This window comes from Rhinoderma darwinii, chromosome 5, assembly GCF_050947455.1.
Source record: "Rhinoderma darwinii isolate aRhiDar2 chromosome 5, aRhiDar2.hap1, whole genome shotgun sequence".
Taxonomy (NCBI): Eukaryota; Metazoa; Chordata; class Amphibia; order Anura; family Rhinodermatidae; genus Rhinoderma; species Rhinoderma darwinii.
The window spans coordinates 459,063-485,089 of NC_134691.1; the positions used below are offsets into that span (position 1 = coordinate 459,063).

The 26,027-nt window shown below is 37.8% G+C and overlaps 1 protein-coding gene across 1 annotated transcript in view; it reads right to left on the minus strand.

The window, feature by feature from the left end:
• The window catches only part of ZC3H3 (zinc finger CCCH-type containing 3), a 157,061-nt gene that overhangs the window by 53,568 nt on the left and 77,466 nt on the right, over nt 1-26,027 (minus strand). Inside the window, exon 5 of the mRNA XM_075827927.1 lies at nt 18,208-18,365. Within this exon, the coding sequence (XP_075684042.1) occupies nt 18,208-18,365 (158 nt within the window). The remainder of the gene's footprint in view (nt 1-18,207; nt 18,366-26,027) is intronic.

Below are 26,027 nucleotides of genomic sequence, written 5' to 3' on the forward strand. Positions count from 1 at the left end.
CAGTGAATGACACCATGGAGCTGGCAGTGACCGGTTAATGAGATGGATTTTGTTCTATTTAGCCAAAACGTATCCGACTGTGTGGCATAATGTGGGATACGTCGCCTGGGGAATGGCCCTGGGGAAAATCCTGAAGTCACTGTCCATAAATGGACAGTGATGTCAGGAGCTTTCCCAGGGCTGGAGTCCCCGGGCAGAGATTCTACTAGCGCTCCACCCAGGGACTCTGGCTTTGCAAAGCCTGAGTCCACGGCCGGACCGTCGGCAACGCTCTGGCCAGGGATCCCGGCCCTGGAGAATCCCCTGATGTCACTTTACATATATGGACAGTGATGTCAGCAGCTTTCCCAGGGACAAAGTCCCCGGGTAGAGACCTTGTCACGCGCTATCTGGGGACTCCGGGACTGGGAAGCTCCTGACGTCAGTCCACATACTAATGTCAGGAGCGGTATACGGTTTTTTGTGGATTCTCTCAGGATGGTATAGCAAAGTCTACTATCTCCATGTATGTATATATATAGTCTACTACACTATTCCATCCTTCAAAAATAAGGTAAACCGACGTCTAGCAGCCCGACGGAGGCTGATCGGACATAATGGAGCCCTGTGAATTATCATTTACGTTGTTACGTGTATGTTCGGAGATTTCCTCTACAATAAATGTAGGGCAGTAACACGATGTGAAGGGTCGTTGAGAGAGGGGGCAGCTGTGAGGATGAGGAGCACTAACTTTCTTACGTTGCCATTAAAGTCCAATGTGTTTTTACGCAGCAAAAATCGGAGGATTACACCTGGATTTCTGCCGCAGATGCCACGAGCGAGTAGCAGATCCGCACCAGAACTGGTCCCATTGTCATTCAGAGGGGCTCATCCTCGGCTTTTCCATGTAATATAAGTCGCCCGCTTCTTATTGCGGTGGTGGATTTATTTTCATGGTGCGGACAAATATACACGTGGAAATTTTTTTCGTAGCATGTGAACCGGGTTGTGGAAACCTCATATGCATGGGATGAAGATTGTCCTTGAAATCCGTATCAAATCCAGCACGTGTGAACGGGGCCTTAGGGGGGGGGGGTGAGTTCAAAAAAACTCTGTTAGGCCAAACGCACACGATGCATATTACGTGCGGATTTGCCGCATGTGTTTTCGTGCGGCAGATCCGCAGTGTAATACAGGACCAGCAAAGTAAATGAAAGCTCCAGAAATCTCATCTACACGAGTTTTTTTTGCATATAGATTGACCTGCGGTGCGTATTTTAAAATCTGCAGCACGTCAACTTATTTTGCGTTTCCGCTTGCAAATTGTACCGGACCAGTTTAAAAAAAGCAAAAATAACAAATCCGCAGCATCAAACCTGCACCTAAGAACGCACTATTAGGGCTCGTCCACACGTTGCGGAAGTGATGCGTTTTTTTCGTCCGGAATTGCGGACGGAAAATACGTAACAGAATACAGTAGCAGCAAAGTGGGTGTGATGTAACAAGTCTCATCCACACGCTGCGGAAATATTCCGACCAGAAATTGACGTGCGGTGCGTATTTTTCGTACATGTTAATTCCTGCTGCGGAAAGTGACTGAGTTGCTGCGTTTTTCAAAGGAGACGTCACCATCCCCCAACATTGTGAAAAACGCCGCAAAATCCGCACCATTTTCTTCAGTAAAAAATGCAGGAAATGGTGCGTTTTTTTCTGCAGCGGAACGTCTGCTACTTTCAATGGAATTGCTGCACAAATTTTCTGCAGCAATTCCGTTCTGTGTGGACAAGTCCTTAGCTGCGGATTTTACCTGCGGGTTTGATGCAGATTTTCTGCACCAAATTCCTCAACGTGTGCGTGTAGCCTTACAGATTTTGCTAGGGATTTGAAGCGACTCTTTGCATTGTAAGGGTCTGTTCACACGGCCTCATTTCAGCCGTAAACGACCCGAAAAATGGCTAAAAAAATACGGATGCTGGACGCCTCAAAACAGCGCCTAAAAAAACACCCCGTAAAAAATAAAAGTGCATGTCCGTTTTTTGAGCCGTTTTTCATTGTCTCAATAGAAAAACAGCTTCAAAAACAGCCGTAAAGAACGCACCAAAAAAAGCCTGAGACATTAAAAAAAACGGCTGAAAATCAGGAGCTGTTTTCCCTTGAAAAGCTCCGTTTTTTGTTTGCTGTGTGAACAGAACCTAAAGGGTAAAATATGTTCCAATTCTGCCACATAATAGGCATGATGAGGATTTAATAATCAGCAGCACGTCCTAAATTCCATGCAGATTTTTTTCTGCTGCATGAGATGGGGTTTTGTGTTAGGGCTTATTCAGCCGAACGTGTTAAATGTCAGCGCGCCGGCCGTCACGCGGCTGCAGGTATTTCTATGGGGTTATTTACACAGCCGTTGTTTTAACGGACCGTGCAAAGAGCCGTGAAAAAATAGCACATGTCCCATTTATGTCCGTTTTTACAGAACCCTCAATAGACAAGTCCATGCGGGATCCGTTGGAACGGGTCCTACACGGGTGCAAATGGGCACTTCTGAAGTGTCCTTGTTGAACCGTCCGTGTTCGGTCCGTTTTATATGGAGCGTATGTCGGCAGTATTTCCCGGACCGACCACAGTTCATGGAGCCGGACTCCTAGTAACATAGTTATCTATAACGCTAGGAGACCCTGTCTCTCGGCGGGAATACTGTCCCCGGTCCCGTACTGAAAACATGATTACAGTACGGGACTGTTTTCCCGCGGAGAGACAGGGACACCTAGCGTCACAGATAACTATATGGCTAGGAGCCCGGCTCCATGAACTGTGGTCGGTCCGGGAAATATAGCCGATACACGCTCCGTATAAAGCGGACAGAGCACGGCCGTCTGAATAAGGCCTTAGTCTATTTACACAGTGCGGTCAAATCAATTTTTTTGCAAAATGGCAACAAAAACGAGATTTTACTGCACTTTGACTATAGCCTAACAGCACTGTTTTACCATGTTTTGTACCCTTTTTTTAATGCAATTTTCGTAAATCGCAGAACAAATCACGCGGTTTTGCAACAATTTTTTAAAAAATGCAACAAAACTGCGCCAAAACTGCGAAAATCGCATCAAAAAAACGCTAGTGAAACTATTTTAACATACTTTATATAATCAAGTTATATAATATATAATGAAGTGGGGTCAGGAGGATTGTGAATAGGGATGGAGAGAAGGGGACACACAAGTCTGCAGGGCGGTGTAGAGAAGGAGCTGGCGGGGGGAGGGGCGGGATCTCTCTACACGGAGCTTCTACATGCTGCAACTTCCCCTACTGTAAGTCCTCTCAGGGCCCCAGCGCTAGTTACTTCAGAGTAAGGAACGGGCCCTATTTCATTGCAGCGTCGGTTCCTTTCTACAAGTGACTGACACTGGGGCACTCAATGACATGAGTAAAGTTGCAGAGAAGGGACGGGGCCCTATTTTTCATCATTCTGGTCGGACCCCTGACGGCAGTACCAGCTGTACTGACCTGATGGCGGCCCTGTATAGGGTGCAGTATTATAGTAGTTATATTCTTGTATATAGGGGGCAGTATTATAGTAGTTATATTCTTGTATATAGGAGCAGTATTATAGTAGTTATATTCTTGTATATAGGGAGCAGTATTATAGTAGTTATATTCTTGTATATAGGGGCAGTATTATAGTAGATATATTCTTGTATATAGGGGCAGTATTATAGTAGTTATATTCTTGTATATAGGAGCAGTATTATAGTAGTTATATTCTTGTATATAGGGGCAGTATTATAGTAGTTATATTCTTGTATATAGGAGCAGTATTATAGTAGTTATTTTCTTGTGTATAGGGTGCAGTATTATAGTAATTATATTCATGTATATAGGGGCAGTATTATAGTAGTTATATTCATGTATATAGGGGGCAGTATTATAGTAGTTATATTCTTGTATATAGGGGCAGTATTATAGTAGTTATATTATTGTGTATAGGGGGTAGTATTATAGTAGTTATATTCTTGTATATAGGGGCAGTATTATAGTAGTTATATTCTTGTATATAGGAGCAGTATTATAATAGTTATATTCTTGTATATAGGAGCAGTATTATAGTAGTTATATTCTTGTATATAGGGGCAGTATTATAGTAGTTATATTCTTGTATATAGGAGCAGTATTATAATAGTTATATTCTTGTATATAGGAGCAGTATTATAATAGTTATATTCTTGTATATAGGAGTAGTATTATAGTAGTTATATTCTAGTATATAGGAGCAGTATTATAGTTGTTATATTCTTGTATATAGGAGCAGTATTATAGTAGTTATATTCTTGTATATAGGAGCAGTATTATAGTAGTTATATTCTTGTATATAGGAGCAGTATTATAGTAGTTATATTCTTGTATATAGGAGCAGTATTATAGTAGTTATATTCTTGTATATAGGGGGCAGCAGTATAGTAGTTATATTCTTGAATATAGGAGTAGTATTATAGTAGTTATATTCTTGTATATAGGAGCAGTATTATAGTAGTTATATTCTTGTATATAGGAGCAGTATTATAGTAGTTATATTCTTGTATATAGGAGCAGTATTATAGTAGTTATATTCTTGTATATAGGGTGCAGTATTATAGTAGTTATATTCCTGTATATAGGGTGCAGTATTATAGTAGTTATATTCTTGTATATAGGGGCAGTATTATAGTAGTTGTATTCTTGTATATAGAGGCAGTATTATAGTAGTTGTATTCTTGTATATAGAGGCAGTATTATAGTAGTTATATTCTTGTATATAGGGGGCAGTATTATAGTAGTTATATTCTTGTATATAGGGGGCAGTATTATAGTAGTTATATTCTTGTATATAGGGGCAGTATTATAGTGGTTATATTCTTGTATATAGGAGCAGTATTATAGTAGTTATATTCTTGTATATAGGGGCAGTATTATAGTAGTTATATTCTTGTATATAGGGGCAGTATTATAGTCGTTATATTCATGTATATAGGGGGCAGTATTATAGTAGTTATATTCTTGTATATAGGGGCAGTATTATAGTAGTTATATTCTTGTATATAGGGGGCAGTATTATAGTAGTTATATTCTTGTATATAGGGGGCAGTATTATAGTAGTTCTATTCTTGTATATAGGAGGCAATATTATAGCAGTTATATTCTTGTATATAGGGGGCAGTATTATAGTAGTTATATTCTTGTATATAGGAGCAGTATTATAGTAGTTATATTCTTGTGTATAGGGGGTAGTATTATAGTAGTTATATTTTTGTATATAGGGGCAGTATTATAGTAGTTATTTTCTTGTATATAGGGGGCAGTATTATAGTAGTTATATTCTTGTATATAGGAGCAGTATTATAGTACTTATATTCTTGTATATAGGGGGCAGTATTATAGTAGTTATGTTCTTGTATATAGGGAGCAGTATTATAGTAGTTAAATTCTTTTATATAGGGGGCAGTATTATAGTAGTTATATTCTTGTATATAGGAGCAGTATTATAGTACTTATATTCTTGTATATAGGGGCAGTATTATAGTAGTTATATTCTTGTATATAGGACCAGTATTATTGTAGTTATATTCATGTATATAGGGGGCAGTATTATAGTAGTTATATTCTTGTATATAGGGGGCGGTATTATAGTAGTTATATTCTTGTATATAGGACCAGTATTATAGTAGTTATATTCTTGTATATAGGAGCAGTATTATAGTAGTTATATTCTTGTATATAGGTGCAGTATTATAGTAGTTATATTCATGTATATAGGGGGCATTATTATAGTAGTTATATTCTTATATATAGGGGCAGTATTATAGTAGTTATAATCTTGTGTATAGGGGTAGTATTATAGTAGTTATATTCTTGTATATAGGGGCAGTATTATAGTAGTTATATTCTTGTATATATGGGGCAGTATTATAGTAGTTATATGCTTGTATATAGGAGCAGTATTATAGTAGTTATTTTCTTGTGTATAGGGTGCAGTTTTATAGTAATTATATTCATGTATATAGGGGCAGTATTATAGTAGTTATATTCATGTGTATAGGGGGCAGTATTATAGTAGTTATATTCTTGTATATAGGGGCAGTATTATAGTAGTTATATTATTGTGTATAGGGGGTAGTATTATAGTAGTTATATTCTTGTATATAGGGGCAGTATTATAGTAGTTATATTCTTGTATATATGGGGCAGTATTATAGTAGTTATATTCTTATATATAGGAGCAGTATTATAGTAGAAATTTTCTTGTATATAGGGAGCAGTATTATAGTAGATAAATTCTTGTATATAGAGGCAGTATTATAGTAGATATATTCTTGTATATAGGGAGCAGTATTATAGTAGTTATATTCTTGTATATAGGAGCAGTATTATAGTAGTTATATTCTTGTGTATAGGGTGCAGTATTATAGTAATTATATTCTTGTATATAGGGGCAGTATTATAGTAGTTATATTCTTGTATATAGGAGCAGTATTATAGTACTTCTTTATTATAGTAATTCTTTATTATAGTACTTCAGTATTATAGTAATTCTTTTATATAGGGGGCAGTATTATAGTAGTTATATTCTTGTAAATAGGAGCAGTATTATAGTACTTATATTCTTGTATATAGGGGCAGTATTATAGTAGTTATATTCTTGTATATAGGACCAGTATTATTGTAGTTATATTCATGTATTATTATAGTAGTTATATTCTTGTGTATAGGGTGCAGTATTATAGTAATTATATTCTTGTATATAGGGGCAGTATTATAGTAGTTATATTCTTGTATATAGGAGCAGTATTATAGTACTTCTTTATTATAGTAATTCTTTATTATAGTACTTCAGTATTATAGTAATTCTTTTATATAGGGGGCAGTATTATAGTAGTTATATTCTTGTAAATAGGAGCAGTATTATAGTACTTATATTCTTGTATATAGGGGCAGTATTATAGTAGTTATATTCTTGTATATAGGACCAGTATTATTGTAGTTATATTCATGTATATAGGGGGCAGTATTATAGTAGTTATATTCTTGTATATAGGGGGCGGTATTATAGTAGTTATATTCTTGTATATAGGACCAGTATTATAGTAGTTATATTCTTGTATATAGGAGCAGTATTATAGTAGTTATATTCTTGTATATAGGTGCAGTATTATAGTAGTTATATTCATGTATATAGGGGGCAGTATTATAGTAGTTATATTCTTGTATATAGGGGGCAGTATTATAGTAGTTATATTCTTGTATATAGGGGCAGTATTATAGTAGTTATAATCTTGTGTATAGGGGGTAGTATTATAGTAGTTATATTCTTGTATATAGGGGCAGTATTATAGTAGTTATATTCTTGTATATAGGTGCAGTATTATAGTAGTTATATTCTTGTATATAGGTGCAGTATTATAGTAGTTATATTCATGTATATAGGGGGCAGTATTATAGTAGTTATATAGTAGAAATTTTCTTGTATATAGGGAGCAGTATTATAGTAGATAAATTCTTGTATATAGAGGCAGTATTATAGTAGATATATTCTTGTATATAGGGAGCAGTATTATAGTAGTTATATTCTTGTATATAGGAGCAGTATTATAGTAGTTATATTCTTGTGTATAGGGTGCAGTATTATAGTAATTATATTCTTGTATATAGGGGCAGTATTATAGTAGTTATATTCTTGTATATAGGAGCAGTATTATAGTACTTATATTCTTGTATATAGGGGGCAGTATTATAGTAGTTATATTCTTGTATATAGGGAGCAGTATTATAGTAGTTAAATTCTTTTATATAGGGGGCAGTATTATAGTAGTTATATTCTTGTAAATAGGAGCAGTATTATAGTACTTATATTCTTGTATATAGGGGCAGTATTATAGTAGTTATATTCTTGTATATAGGACCAGTATTATTGTAGTTATATTCATGTATATAGGGGGCAGTATTATAGTAGTTATATTCTTGTATATAGGGGGCGGTATTATAGTAGTTATATTCTTGTATATAGGACCAGTATTATAGTAGTTATATTCTTGTATATAGGAGCAGTATTATAGTAGTTATATTCTTGTATATAGGTGCAGTATTATAGTAGTTATATTCATGTATATAGGGGGCAGTATTATAGTAGTTATATTCTTGTATATAGGGGCAGTATTATAGTAGTTATAATCTTGTGTATAGGGGGTAGTATTATAGTAGTTATATTCTTGTATATAGGGGCAGTATTATAGTAGTTATATTCTTGTATATATGGGGCAGTATTATAGTAGTTATATTCTTGTATATAGGAGCAGTATTATAGTAGTTATTTTCTTGTGTATATGGTGCAGTATTATAGTAATTATATTCTTGTATATAGGGGCAGTATTATAGTAGTTATATTCATGTATATAGGGGGCAGTATTATAGTAGTTATATTCTTGTATATAGGGGGCAGTATTATAGTAGTTATATTCTTGTATATAGGGGCAGTATTATAGTAGTTATATTATTGTGTATAGGGGGTAGTATTATAGTAGTTATATTCTTGTATATAGGGGCAGTATTATAGTAGTTATATTCTTGTATATATGGAGCAGTATTATAGTAGTTATATTCTTATATATAGGAGCAGTATTATAGTAGAAATGTTCTTGTATATAGGGAGCAGTATTATAGTAGTTATATTCTTGTATATAGGGGCAGTATTATAGTAGTTATATTATTGTGTATAGGGGGTAGTATTATAGTAGTTATATTCTTGTATATAGGGGCAGTATTATAGTAAATATATTCTTGTATATAGGGAGCAGTATTATAGTAGTTATATTCTTGTATATAGGAGCAGTATTATAGTAGTTATATTCTTGTGTATAGGGTGCAGTATTATAGTAATTATATTCTTGTATATAGGGGCAGTATTATAGTAGTTATATTCTTGTATATAGGAGCAGTATTATAGTACTTATATTCTTGTATATAGGGGCAGTATTATAGTCGTTATATTCATGTATATAGGGGCAGTATTATAGTAGTTATATTCTTGTATATAGGGGCAGTATTATAGTAGTTATATTCTTGTGTATAGGGGGTAGTATTATAGTAGTTATATTCTTGTATATAGGGGCAGTATTATAGTAGTTATATTCTTGTATATATGGGGCAGTATTATAGTAGTTATATTCTTGTATATAGGAGCAGTATTATAGTAGTTATTTTCTTGTATATAGGGGGCAGTATTATAGTAGATATATTCTTGTATATAGGGGGCAGTATTATAGTAGTTATATTCTTGTATATAGGACCAGTATTATAGTAGTTATATTCTTGTATATAGGAGCAGTAAAATAGTAGTTCTATTCTTGTATATAGGAGCAGTATTATAGTGTTATATTCTTGTATATAGGGGGCAGTATTATAGTAGTTATATTCTTGTATATAGGGAAAGTATTATAGTAGTTATACTCTTGTATATAGGGGGCAGTATTATAGTAGTTATACTCTTGTATATAGGGGGCAGTATTATAGTAGTTATATTCTTTTATATAGGGGCAGTATTATAGCAGTTATATTCTTGTATATAGGGGGCAGTATTATAGCAGTTATATTCTTGTATATAGGGGGCAGTATTATAGTAGTTATATTATTGTATATAGGGAGCAGTATTATAGTAGTTATATTCTTGTATATGGGGGCAGTATTATAGTAGTTATATTCTTGTATATGGGGGCAGTATTATAGTAGTTATATTCTTGTATATAGGGGCAGTATTATAGTAGTTATATTCTTGTATATAGGAGGCAGTATTATAATAGTTATATTCTTGTATATAGGAGGCAGTATTATAATAGTTATATTCTTGTATATAGGGGCAGTATTATAGTAGTTATATTCATGTATATAGGGGGCAGTATTATAGTAGTTATATTCTTGTATATAGGGGGCAGTATTATAGTAGTTATATTCTTGTATATAGGGGCAGTATTATAGTAGTTATATTATTGTGTATAGGGGGTAGTATTATAGTAGTTATATTCTTGTATATAGGGGCAGTATTATAGTAGTTATATTCTTGTATATATGGAGCAGTATTATAGTAGTTATATTCTTATATATAGGAGCAGTATTATAGTAGAAATTTTCTTGTATATAGGGAGCAGTATTATAGTAGTTATATTCTTGTATATAGGGGCAGTATTATAGTAGTTATATTATTGTGTATAGGGGGTAGTATTATAGTAGTTATATTCTTGTATATAGGGGCAGTATTATAGTAAATATATTCTTGTATATAGGGAGCAGTATTATAGTAGTTATATTCTTGTATATAGGAGCAGTATTATAGTAGTTATATTCTTGTGTATAGGGTGCAGTATTATAGTAATTATATTCTTGTATATAGGGGCAGTATTATAGTAGTTATATTCTTGTATATAGGAGCAGTATTATAGTACTTATATTCTTGTATATAGGGGCAGTATTATAGTCGTTATATTCATGTATATAGGGGCAGTATTATAGTAGTTATATTCTTGTATATAGGGGCAGTATTATAGTAGTTATATTCTTGTGTATAGGGGGTAGTATTAAAGTAGTTATATTCTTGTATATAGGGGCAGTATTATAGTAGTTATATTCTTGTATATATGGGGCAGTATTATAGTAGTTATATTCTTGTATATAGGAGCAGTATTATAGTAGTTATTTTTCTTGTATATAGGGGGCAGTATTATAGTAGATATATTCTTGTACATAGGGGGCAGTATTATAGTAGTTATATTCTTGTATATAGGACCAGTATTATAGTAGTTATATTCTTGTATATAGGAGCAGTAAAATAGTAGTTCTATTCTTGTATATAGGAGCAGTATTATAGTGTTATATTCTTGTATATAGGGGGCAGTATTATAGTAGTTATATTCTTGTATATAGGGAAAGTATTATAGTAGTTATACTCTTGTATATAGGGGGCAGTATTATAGTAGTTATACTCTTGTATATAGGGGGCAGTATTATAGTAGTTATATTCTTTTATATAGGGGCAGTATTATAGCAGTTATATTCTTGTATATAGGGGGCAGTATTATAGCAGTTATATTCTTGTATATAGGAGGCAGTATTATAATAGTTATATTCTTGTATATAGGAGGCAGTATTATAATAGTTATATTCTTGTATATAGGGGCAGTATTATAGTAGTTATATTCTTGTATATAGGAGCAGTATGATAGTAGTTATATTCTTGTATATAGGGGCAGTATTATAGTAGTTATATTCTTGTATATAGGGGCAGTATTATAGTAGTTATTTTTCTTGTATATAGGGGCAGTATTACAGTAGTTATATTCTTGTATATAGGGGGAGTATCATAGTAGTTATATTCTTGTATATAGCGGGCAGTATTATAGTAGTTATATTCTTGTATATAGCGGGCAGTATTATAGTAGTTATATTCTTGTATATAGGGGGCAGTATTATAGTAGTTATATTCTTGTATATAGGGGCACTATTATAGTAGTTATATTCTTGTATATAGAGAGCAGTATTATAGTACTTATATTCTTGTACATAGGGCAGTATTATAGTAATTATATTCTTGTACATAGGGCAGTATTATAGTAGTTATATTCTTGTATATAGGAGGCAGTATTATAGTAGTTATATTCTTGTATATAGGGGGAGTATCATAGTAGTTATATTCTTGTATATAGCGGGCAGTATTATAGTAGTTATATTCTTGTATATAGCGGGCAGTATTATAGTAGTTATATTCTTGTATATAGGGGGAAGTATTATAGTAGTTATATTCTTGTATATAGGGGCACTATTATAGTAGTTATATTCTTGTATATAGAGAGCAGTATTATAGTACTTATATTCTTGTACATAGGGCAGTATTATAGTAATTATATTCTTGTACATAGGGCAGTATTATAGTAGTTATATTCTTGTATATAGGAGCTGTATTATAGTAGTTATATTCTTGTGTATAGGAGGCAGTATTATAGTAGTTATATTCTTGTATATAGGGGGTAGTATTATAGTAGTTATATTCTTGTATATAGGGGCAGTATTATAGTAGTTATATTCTTGTGTATAGGGGGTAGTATTATAGTAGTTATATTCTTGTATATAGGGGCAGTATTATAGTAGTTATATTCTTGTATATATGGGGCAGTATTATAGTAGTTATATTCTTGTATATAGGAGCAGTATTATAGTAGATATATTCTTGTATATAGGGGGCAGTATTATAGTAGTTATATTCTTGTATATAGGACCAGAATTATAGTAGTTATATTCTTGTATATAGGAGCAGTAAAATAGTAGTTCTATTCTTGTATATAGGAGAAGTATTATAGTGTTATATTATTGTATATAGGGGCTGTATTATAGTTATATTCTTGTATATAGGGAAAGTATTATAGTAGTTATACTCTTGTATATAGGGGGCAGTATTATAGTAGTTATACTCTTGTATATAGGGGGCAGTATTATAGTAGTTATATTCTTTTATATAGGGGCAGTAATATAGCAGTTATATTCTTGTATATAGGGGGCAGTATTATAGCAGTTATATTCTTGTATATAGGGAGCAGTATTATAGTAATTATAATCTTGTATATAGGAGGCATTACCGTATTATAGTAGTTATATTCTTGTATATAGGAGGCAGTATTATAATAGTTATATTCTTGTATATAGGGGCAGTATTATAGCAGTTATATTTTTGTACATAGGAGCAGAATGATAGTAGTTATATTCTTGTATATAGGGGCAGTATTATAGTAGTTATATTCTTGTATATAGGGGCAGTATTATAGTAGTTATATTCTTGTATATAGCGGGCAGTATTATAGTAGTTATATTCTTGTATATAGGAGCAGTATTATAGTAGTTATATTCTTGTATATAGGGGGCAGTATTATAGTAGTTATATTCTTGTAGATAGGGGGCAGTATTATAGTAGTTATATTCTTGTATATAGGGGCAGTATTATAGTAGTTATATTCTTGTATATAGGGGCAGTATTATAGTAGTTATATTCTTGTATATAGGGGGTAGTATTATAGTAGTTATATTCTTGTATATAGGGGCAGTATTATAGTAGTTATATTCTTGTGTATAGGGGGTAGTATTATAGTAGTTATATTCTTGTATATAGGGGCAGTATTATAGTAGTTATATTCTTGTATATATGGGGCAGTATTATAGTAGTTATATTCTTGTATATAGGAGCAGTATTATAGTAGATATATTCTTGTATATAGGGGGCAGTATTATAGTAGTTATATTCTTGTATATAGGACCAGAATTATAGTAGTTATATTCTTGTATATAGGAGCAGTAAAATAGTAGTTCTATTCTTGTATATAGGAGCAGTATTATAGTGTTATATTATTGTATATAGGGGCTGTATTATAGTTATATTCTTGTATATAGGGAAAGTATTATAGTAGTTATACTCTTGTATATAGGGGGCAGTATTATAGTAGTTATACTCTTGTATATAGGGGGCAGTATTATAGTAGTTATATTCTTTTATATAGGGGCAGTAATATAGCAGTTATATTCTTGTATATAGGGGGCAGTATTATAGCAGTTATATTCTTGTATATAGGGAGCAGTATTATAGTAATTATAATCTTGTATATAGGAGGCATTACCGTATTATAGTAGTTATATTCTTGTATATAGGAGGCAGTATTATAATAGTTATATTCTTGTATATAGGGGCAGTATTATAGTAGTTATATTTTTGTACATAGGAGCAGAATGATAGTAGTTATATTCTTGTATATAGGGGCAGTATTATAGTAGTTATATTCTTGTATATAGGGGCAGTATTATAGTAGTTATATTCTTGTATATAGCGGGCAGTATTATAGTAGTTATATTCTTGTATATAGGAGCAGTATTATAGTAGTTATATTCTTGTATATAGGGGGCAGTATTATAGTAGTTATATTCTTGTAGATAGGGGGCAGTATTATAGTAGTTATATTCTTGTATATAGGGGCAGTATTATAGTAGTTATATTCTTTTATATAGGGACAGTATTATAGTAGTTATATTCTTGTATATAGGGGGCAGTATTATAGTAGTTATATTCTTGTAGATAGGGGGCAGTATTATAGTAGTTATATTCTTGTATATAGGGGCAGTATTATAGTAGTTATATTCTTTTATATAGGGACAGTATTATAGTAGTTATATTCTTGTATATAGGGGGCAGTATTATAATAGTTATATTCTTGTATATAGGGGGCAGTATTATAGTAGTTATATACTTGTATATAGGGGCACTATTATAGTAGTTATATTCTTGTATATAGAGAGCAGTATTATAGTAGTTATATTCTTGTACATAGGGCAGTATTATAGTAGTTATATTCTTGTATATAGGAGGCAGTATTATAGTAGTTATATTCTTGTATATAGGAGCAGTATTATAGTAGTTATATTCTTGTATATAGGAGCAGTATTATAGTAGTTATATTCTTGTATATAGGGGCAGTATTATAGTAGTTATATTCTTGTATATAGGAGTTAGTATTATAGTAGTTATATTCTTGTATATAGCAGCTGTATTATAGCAGTTATATTCTTGTATATAGGGGGCAGTATTATAGTAGTTATATTCTTGTATATAGGAGCAGTATTATAGTAGTTATATTCTTGTATATAGGGGGCAGTATTATATTAGTTATATTCTTGTATATAGGGGCAGTATTATAGTAGTTATATTCTTGTATATAGGAGGCAGTATTATAGTAGTTATATTCTTGTATACAGGGAGCAGTATTATAGTAGTTATATTCTTGTATATAGGGGTCAGTATTATAGTAGTTATATCCTTGTATATAGGAGCAGTATTATAGTAGTTATATTCTTGTATATAGGGGCAGTATTATAGTAGTTATATTCTTGTATATAGGAGGCAGTATTATAGTAGTTATAATCTTGTATATTGGGGGCAGTATTATAGTAGTTATAGTCTTGTATATAGGAGCAGTATTATAGTAGTTATATTCTTGTATATAGGGGCAGTATTATAGTAGTTATATTCTTGTATATAAGGGGCAGTATTATAGTAGTTATATTCTTGTATAATGGGGCAGGATTATAGTAGTTATATTCTTGTATATAGGGAGCAGTATTATAGTAGTTATATTCTTGTATATAGGGGGCAGTATTATAGTAGTTATATTCTTGTATATAGGGAGCAGTATTATAGTAGTTATATTCTTGTATATAGGGAGCAGTATTATAGTAGTTATATTCTTGTATATAGGGGCAGTATTATAGTAGTTATATTCTTGTATATAAGGGGCAGTATTATAGTAGTTATATTCTTGTATAATGGGGCAGGATTATAGTAGTTATATTCTTGTATATAGGGAGCAGTATTATAGTAGTTATATTCTTGTATATAGGGGGCAGTATTATAGTAGTTATATTCTTGTATATAGGAGCAGTATTATACAAGTTATATTCTGGTATATAGGGGCAGTATTATAGTAGTTATATTCTTGTATATAGAGGCAGTATTATAGTAGTTATATTCTTGTATATAGGGAGCAGTATTATAGGAGTTATATTCTTGTATATAGGGGCAGTATTATAGTAGTTATATTCTTGTATATAGGAGCAGTATTATAGTAATTATATTCTTGTATATAGGGGGCAGTATTATAGTAGTTATATTCTTGTATATAGGGGGCAGTATTATAGTAGTTAGATTCTTGTATATAGGGGGCAGTATTACAGTAGTTCTATTCTTGTATATAGGGGCAGTATTATAGTAGTTATGTTCTTGTATATAGGAGCAGTGTTATAGTAGTTATATTCTTGTATATAGGAGCAGTGTTATAGTAGTTATATTCTTGTATATAGGGGGCAGTATTATAGTAGTTATATTCTTGTATATAGGGGGCAGTATTATAGTAGTTATATTCTTGTATATAGGAGCAGTATTATAGTAGTTATATTCTTGTATATAGAGGCAGTATTATAGTAGTTTTATTCTTGTATATAGGAGCAGTATTATAGTAGTTATATTCTTGTATATAGGAGCAGTATTATAGTAGTTATATTCTTGTATATAGGGGCAGTATTATAGTAGTTATATTCTTGTATATAGGAGCAGTATTATAGTAGTTATATTCTTGTATATAGGGGGCAGTATTATAGTAGTTATATTCTTGTATATAGGGGGCAGTATTATAATAGTTATATTCTTGTATATAGGGGCAGTATTATAGTAGTTATATTCTTGTATATAGGTGCAGTATTACAGTAGCTATATTCTTGTATATAGGAGCAGTATTATAGTAGTTATATTCTTGTATATAGGAGCAGTATTATAGTAGTTATATTCTTGTATATAGGAGGCAGTATTATAGTAGTTATATTCTTGTATATAGGAGCAGTATTATAGTAGTTATATTCTTGTATATAGGAGGCAGTATTATAGTAGTTATATCCTTGTATATAGGGGGCAGTATTATAGTAGTTATATTCTTGTATATAGGGGCAGTATTATAGTAGTTATATTCTTGTATATAGGGGGCAGTATTATAGTAATTATATTCTTGTATATAGGGGGCAGTATTATAGTAGTTATATTCTTGTATATAGGGGCAGTATTATAGTAGTTATATTCTTGTACATAGGGGGCAGTATTATAGTAGTTCTATTCTTGTATATAGGGAGCAGTATTATAGTAGTTATATTCTTGTATATAGGAGCAGTATTATAGTAGTTATATTCTTGTATATAGGAGGCAGTATTATAGTAGTTATATTCTTGTATATAGGAGCAGTATTATAGTAGTTATATTCTTGTATATAGGGGGCAGTATTATAGTAGTTATATTCTTGTATATAGGGGGTAGTATTATAGTAGTTATATTCTTGTATATAGGTGCAGTATTACAGTAGCTATATTCTTGTATATAGGAGCAGTATTATAGTAGTTATATTCTTGTATATAGGGGGCAGTATTATAGTGGTAACATTCATGTTCATAATACTTTATAATAATAATACAGAAACACTAAATTTACCTTTTAGAGAATGTCCACATGGGTTGGATACGCTGCCAAAAGGGTACATATAGATACCGCAGGGAATTCCGGCCGCAAAAACCGCAGTAAATTGTGGTGCCTGAATATCCGTTGCGGAAAACAGCAGAAAAAAAAACAAAAAACCTATACTTTCCTGTAGCCGCGGTGACGCGTCTCTCTGACGTCCTACAGGGTGGCCTCCTGGGATGACTTTCATCCCATGTGACCTTTGATTGGCTGCAGCAGTCACATGGGCTGAAACTTTATCCCTGGATGTCAGGGCTGGACGCAGAAGCAGAGAGAAATGGGAAATTATAACTTCTACTGACAGAGCTTATTTGTGTATATTTAAGGTACGATCACAGAGGGCGGATACGTTGCGTGAAAGCACACACTGTATCCGCGCTCTGCGCCTATGGGAATTCTGGCCGGAATGTCTGATCCGGAAAACTACGCAGACAAAAAAAAGAGGATACTTACCATGGCGACGCGTCGCTTCGACGTCCTGACGCTCAGCAGCCCTGGGGTTGACGTTTCATCCCATGTGACTGCTGCAGCCTGTGATTGGCTTGTGATTGGCTGCAGCGGTCATATAGGATAAAACGTCATCCCAGGAGGCCGGCCAGGAGGAAGAATCACAGACTTCTAGTAGAAGATATATTTTTTCTGAGTTGCCTTTTTTGCAGCGGAATCGCAGAGATTCTGGCACAAAAAAACGCAACATCTGCTACTTGTTGTGGGATTTACCTCCCGTAGATTTCAAATCGGGAAATCCCACAACAAATAAGCAGCGTTTACGCAAACACGATGGACACGCTGCGGAATAAAAAACGCCCCGCATTCCATTTCTGAGTGTTTTCTCTGCTCAGTATTTACGCAGCGTGTGGAGGAGATTTGTTCAGATCTCAGCCCCTTTGCTGCTACTGGATTACGCTGCGGACTTCAGCAACAAAATCGATGCGGAAAATCGTAAGAATTTTTATGCTATAAGTGAACTGACCCTTAAAGATCACTGGCGCCTGAATATCGCAGATGGCGCCCGGAGAGCAGCGTTTCCTCCAAATTGATAGATCCGGCGCAGGGGTCGCCTCGCTATAAGACTCCAGTGCTGCAACTTGTAGGGGGGATTTACGGTTATGGGATACGTCACTCACCAGTCTTTGGGGTCGGCTTGCTGCCACTGCCGGGGCTCCATGTTTTGGAGAGTTTATTAGCAGAGACCCTGTACATGACCCCTCCGATAAAGCACAGACCCCGACTTCTCCATCGCTGCTGGTTCTGATTCTGTCGAAGCCGGTTTAACAGCAGCAGCCTGAGGGAAAATAAAAGTAACCTCAAATAACCAACAAATCAAATATGTAGACACAATAATACAATACAACAGACACGACACACTGCTCCAGACAACACACAGACACGACACACTGCTCCAGACAACACACAGACACGACACACTGCTCCAGACAACACACAGACACGACACACTGCTCCAGACAACACACAGGCACGACACACTGCTCCAGACAACACACAGACACGACACACTGCTCCAGACAACACACAAACACGACACACTGCTCCAGACAACACACAGGCACGACACACTGCTCCAGACAACACACACGACACAATGATCCAGACCACACACAGACACAACACACTGCTCCAGACAACAGACAGACACGACACACTGCTCCAGACAACACACAGACACGACACACTGCTCCAGACAACACAGAAACAACACACTGCTCCAGACAACACACAGACACGACACACTGCTCCAGACAACACAGAAACAACACACTGCTCCAGACAACACACAGACACGACACACTGCTCCAGACAACAGACAGACACGACACACTGCTCCAGACAACACACAGACACGACACACTGCTCCAGACAACACAGAAACAACACACTGCTCCAGACAACACACAGACACGACACACTGCTCCAGACAACACAGAAACAACACACTGCTCCAGACAACACACAGACACGACACACTGCTCCAGACAACACAGAAACAACACACTGCTCCAGACAACACACAGACACGACACAATGCTCCAGACAACACACAGAGACGACATGCTGCTCCAGACAACACAGCGACACGACACACTGCTCCAGACAACACACAGACACGAGACACTGTTCCAAACACACACAACACACTGCTCTAGACAACAACACAGACACGACACACTGCTCCAGACAACACACAGACACGACACACTGCTCCAGACACAAAACACAGACACAACACACAGACACGACACACTGCTCCAGACAACACACAGACACGAGACACTGCTCCAGACAACACACAGACACGACACACTGCTCCAGACAACACACAGACACGTCACACTGCTCCAGACAACACACAGACACGACACACTGCTCCAGACAACACACAGACACGACACACTGCTCCAGACAACACACAGACACGACACACTGCTCCAGACAACACACAGACACGACACACTGCTCCAGACCACACACAGACACAACACACTGCTCCAGACAACACACAGACACGACACACTGCTCCAGACAACACAGAAACAACACACTGCTCCAGACAACACACAGACACGACACACTGCTCCAGACAACACAGAAACAACACACTGCTCCAGACAACACACAGACACGACACACTGCTCCATACAACACAGAAACAACACACTGCTTCAGACAACACACAGACACAACACACTGCTCTAGACAACAACACAGACACGACACACTGCTCCAGACACAACACACAGACACGACACACTGCTCCAGACAACACACAGACACGACACACTGCTCCAGACAACCCACACACACACACGACACACTGCTCCAGACAACACACAGACACGACACACTGCTCCAGACAACACACAGACACGACACACTGCTCCAGACAACACACAGACACGACACACTGCTCCAGACAACACACAGACACGACACACTGCTCCAGACAACACACAGGCACGACACACTGCTCCAGACAACACACAGACACGACACACTGCTCCAGACAACACACAAACACGACACACTGCTCCAGACAACACACAGGCACGACACACTGCTCCAGACAACACACACGACACAATGATCCAGACCACACACAGACACAACACACTGCTCCAGACAACAGACAGACACGACACACTGCTCCAGACAACACACAGACACGACACACTGCTCCAGACAACACAGAAACAACACACTGCTCCAGACAACACACAGACACGACACACTGCTCCAGACAACACAGAAACAACACACTGCTCCAGACAACACACAGACACGACACACTGCTCCAGACAACAGACAGACACGACACACTGCTCCAGACAACACACAGACACGACACACTGCTCCAGACAACACAGAAACAACACACTGCTCCAGACAACACACAGACACGACACACTGCTCCAGACAACACAGAAACAACACACTGCTCCAGACAACACACAGACACGACACACTGCTCCAGACAACACAGAAACAACACACTGCTCCAGACAACACACAGACACGACACAATGCTCCAGACAACACACAGAGACGACATGCTGCTCCAGACAACACAGCGACACGACACACTGCTCCAGACAACACACAGACACGAGACACTGTTCCAAACACACACAACACACTGCTCTAGACAACAACACAGACACGACACACTGCTCCAGACAACACACAGACACGACACACTGCTCCAGACACAAAACACAGACACAACACACAGACACGACACACTGCTCCAGACAACACACAGACACGAGACACTGCTCCAGACAACACACAGACACGACACACTGCTCCAGACAACACACAGACACGTCACACTGCTCCAGACAACACACAGACACGACACACTGCTCCAGACAACACACAGACACGACACACTGCTCCAGACAACACACAGACACGACACACTGCTCCAGACAACACACAGACACGACACACTGCTCCAGACCACACACAGACACAACACACTGCTCCAGACAACACACAGACACGACACACTGCTCCAGACAACACAGAAACAACACACTGCTCCAGACAACACACAGACACGACACACTGCTCCAGACAACACAGAAACAACACACTGCTCCAGACAACACACAGACACGACACACTGCTCCATACAACACAGAAACAACACACTGCTTCAGACAACACACAGACACAACACACTGCTCTAGACAACAACACAGACACGACACACTGCTCCAGACACAACACACAGACACGACACACTGCTCCAGACACAAAACACAGACACGACACACTGCTCCAGACAACACACAGACACGACACACTGCTCCAGACACAACACACAGACACGATACACTGCTCCAGACAACACACAGACACGACACACTGCTCCAGACAACACACACGACACACTACTCCAGACAACACACAGACACGACACACTGCTCCAGACAACACACAGACACGACACACTGCTCCAGACAACACACAGACACGACACACTGCTCCAGACAACACACAGACACGACACACTGCTCCAGACAACACACAGACACGACACACTGCTCCAGACAACACACAGACACGACACACTGCTCCAGACAACACACAGACACGACACACTGCTCCAGACAACACACAGACACGACACACTGCTCCAGACAACACACAGACACGACCCACTGATCCAGACAACACACAAACACGAGACACTGCTCCAGACAACACACAGACACGACACACTGCTCCAGACAACACACAGACACGAGACACTGCTCCAGACAACACACAGACACGACACACTGCTCCAGACAACACACAGACACGACACACTGCTCCAGACAACACACAGACACGACACACTGCTCCAGACAACACACAGACACGACACACTGCTCCAGACAACACACACACACACACACACACACACGACATACTGCTCCAGACAACACACAGACACGACACACTGCTCCAGACAACCCACACACACACACGACACACTGCTCCAGACAACACACAGACACGACACACTGCTCCAGACAACACACAGACACGACACACTGCTCCAGACAACACACAGACACGACACACTGCTCCAGACAACACACAGACACGACACACTGTTCCAGACACAACACACAGACACGACACACTGCTCCAGACAACACACAGACACGACACACTGCTCCAGACAACACACAGACACGACACACTGCTCCAGACAACACACAGACACGACACACTGCTCCAGACAACACACAGACACGACACACTGCTCCAGACAACACACAGACACGACACACTGCTCCAGACAACACACAGACACGACACACTGCTCCAGACCACACACAGACACAACACACTGCTCCAGACAACACATAGACACGACACACTGCTCCAGACAACACAGAAACAACACACTGCTCCAGACAACACACAGACACGACACACTGCTCCAGACAACACAGAAACAACACACTGCTCCAGACAACACACAGACACTGCATAGATCACAGATCAGGGTTTATTTCACTTCGATTTATATTCGCATTTTTCTATCTTTCTACAGCGTTATTACCGGCACCAACCGTGGGAATTATAGCTCTGATCATGAATAGAATGCCAGAACTGCAGTGAATACTGACATCACCATATGCAGAGCATTAAAAGAATAAAACACACTGATCAGAACGACTGATATTTCTATTATCAATGACCACCGGCAGACGTTGTATTATCATCTGCCTTATCCTAAGTTCAGCCCATGCTTCATTCTTACGAGAAACCCCTTGGACAATCACAGTAGTCGCAGAGCATTGCTTCGTCACTATAGCGTCGGCAGCTTCGCCACGTGCCCTATATATTACTGAGGCTTGACTGGGAGATGAGAAGTGAAGGTAGAAATTAATGGTGTGATCGCTGGGGCCGAGGACCCGGGGGACACATGTGCCCTCTGCGCACTTGTCTTGTCATTGGCGGCGCCGCCGATCACGCAGGAGAATTTCATTACGGCCTGAGAATAGGAAGGGTATTAAGCGCTGGTAATGAGGAGTCAGCCAGGAGCGCGTCCCCCCCGGCCCCCGGTAATAGGAGGCATGAACCGGCCTTTCAAACTCATTTCTAAATCCATTTGAAATACGGCAGCAAATTATCCGTCTCCGCGGCGCGAAACCCTCCGGCCAATTTACTGTGAGCAGAAGTGACAACGGAGGAATTTATCGCCATAACCTTGACTGCGGGCGACGCTGATCTCCATTGTGTTTCCTGTCCGCGATGTGGGACGGGGCGGGATGAAAATCAAGGAGCGCGAATGGAAGAACAGACGCGGAAAACGACGAGACGGCGCTGGCTCGCCGCGGGAACGGTTTTATACGGAGTGGAATAAGAGCGGCCGAGATGATGGAAGATTCAGGGGGTTGTGACGCCATTAATTCCCATTATCGGACGACACAATAGATTTGGCGACTGCTCCGGTCTCAGTCGGGCGCGAGGCGTGAATTTACGTCACTTTGCGGATCTCTCGCCGGAGTCTCTGAACTTGTCAAGTTGGGTGATAAACAATATTGCTGAAGTAACGGGGAGGTCCCCAGCTTTCCCAGACTCCTGAAAATCCTGTCGAGAAACGCCGCAACAGGTAAATCTGCTTCCGTCGCTAGCTTGAAAGATTTGGCATACAGTACGCAGGTGCAGGACTCGTTACAGTGTATCAGAGCGCTCTATTCTCACAAGCCCATCAGCTTTCGGAGCAGAACTAGGTAAATGTGTAAATTCCAACCCTTCTAGTTCGCTGACAGCAAGCAGAGTTGTTAAAAATGGCAATGGTGAGGCGATTAGAAACTTGCAGACAATTTATATTAAAGAGGTTACTAAGTGGACGTGGCAGAGTGGCACCGTGTGACGTGTTTAGCGGCTGAATGGTTAACCCTGGCGTCGCCGGTAACAATGGCGCTGTTACTCGCCGCGTCTCGTCGCTGCCGCATCTTACTATGTATTGTCTGCATACATCATTAATTTTAAATTATACTAAAACCGTCAGAAGGAGCACATCGGGGGCAGGGATTGGATGCGGCGCCAGTGCGAGAATCTCAGGAAATGCTGACAAGCCGAGAGCCGTGAAAACCGCCAGCGCCCGCGACACGCGACGCACAACATCACTCAGTGACGGACGCCTCATTATTAGCAGGAATGACATTGTATCTGTAATAACACATCTGTCCGGCAATCCTGAAAAACTGTCCCCACTTCAATTGTGTTTCATTAATCACCGGAATCGCCGTTCAGGACTCTAGAAAAGATGGGTTATACCAGCATTGCTGTCACTGCAACTCCCCCGATCGCAGCCATCCAGCTTGCCTGGACCAATGAACACAAAGTAACACATTCCGCACACCAATCACAAAACAAGGCAGATTTACCATTCAGGGCTCCGGGAAAGCTGGATCACAACCAACATGGCTGCCATTAATGCTCCCACTGGAGGGGACACCTGAACATTACAAATAGTCAGCAAGCGTATATATATTACCTGCACGTCCCCCGCTCACACTCTGTATTCTCATACACCCCTCATATCCTGATATATATATATATTACCTGCACGTCCCCCGCTCACACTCTATATTCTCATACACCCCCCATATCCTGATATATATATATATATATTACCTGCACGTCCTCCGCTCACACTCTATATTCTCATACACCCCCATATCCTGATATATATATATATTACCTGCACGTCCCCCGCTCACACTCTATATTCTCATACACCCCTCATATCCTGATATATATATATATTACCTGCACGTCCCCGCTCACACTCTATATTCTCATACACCCCTCATATCCTGATATATATATATATTACCTGCACGTCCCCCGCTCACACTCTATATTCTCATACACCCCTCTTATCCTGATATATATATATATTACCTGCACGTCCCCCGCTCACACTCTATATTCTCATACACCCCCCATATCCTGATATATATATATATTACCTGCACGTCCTCCGCTCACACTCTATATTCTCATACACCCTCATATCCTGATATATATATATATTACCTGCACGTCCCCGCTCACACTCTATATTCTCATACACCCCTCATATCCTGATATATATATATATTACCTGCACGTCCTCCGCTCACACTCTATATTCTCATACACCCTCCATATCCTGATATATATATATATTACCTGCACGTCCTCCGCTCACACTCTATATTCTCATACACCCCCATATCCTGATATATATATATATTACCTGCACGTCCTCCGCTCACACTCTATATTCTCATACACCCCCCATATCCTGATATATATATATATTACCTGCACGTCCCCGCTCACACTCTATATTCTCATACACCCCCCATATCCTGATATATATATATATTACCTGCACGTCCTCCGCTCACACTCTATATTCTCATACACCCCCCATATCCTGATATATATATATATTACCTGCACGTCCCCCGCTCACACTCTATATTCTCATACACCTCCCATATCCTGATATATATATATATATTACCTGCACGTCCTCCGCTCACACTCTATATTCTCATACACCCCCCATATCCTGATATATATATATATTACCTGCACGTCCTCCGCTCACACTCTATATTCTCATACACCCCCATATCCTGATATATATATATATTACCTGCACGTCCCCGCTCACACTCTATATTCTCATACACCCTCCATATCCTGATATATATATATATTACCTGCACGTCCTCCGCTCACACTCTATATTCTCATACACCCCTCATATCCTGATATATATATATATTACCTGCACGTCCCCCGCTCACACTCTATATTCTCATACACCCCCCATATCCTGATATATATATATATTACCTGCACGTCCCCCGCTCACACTCTATATTCTCATACACCCCCCATATCCTGATATATATAT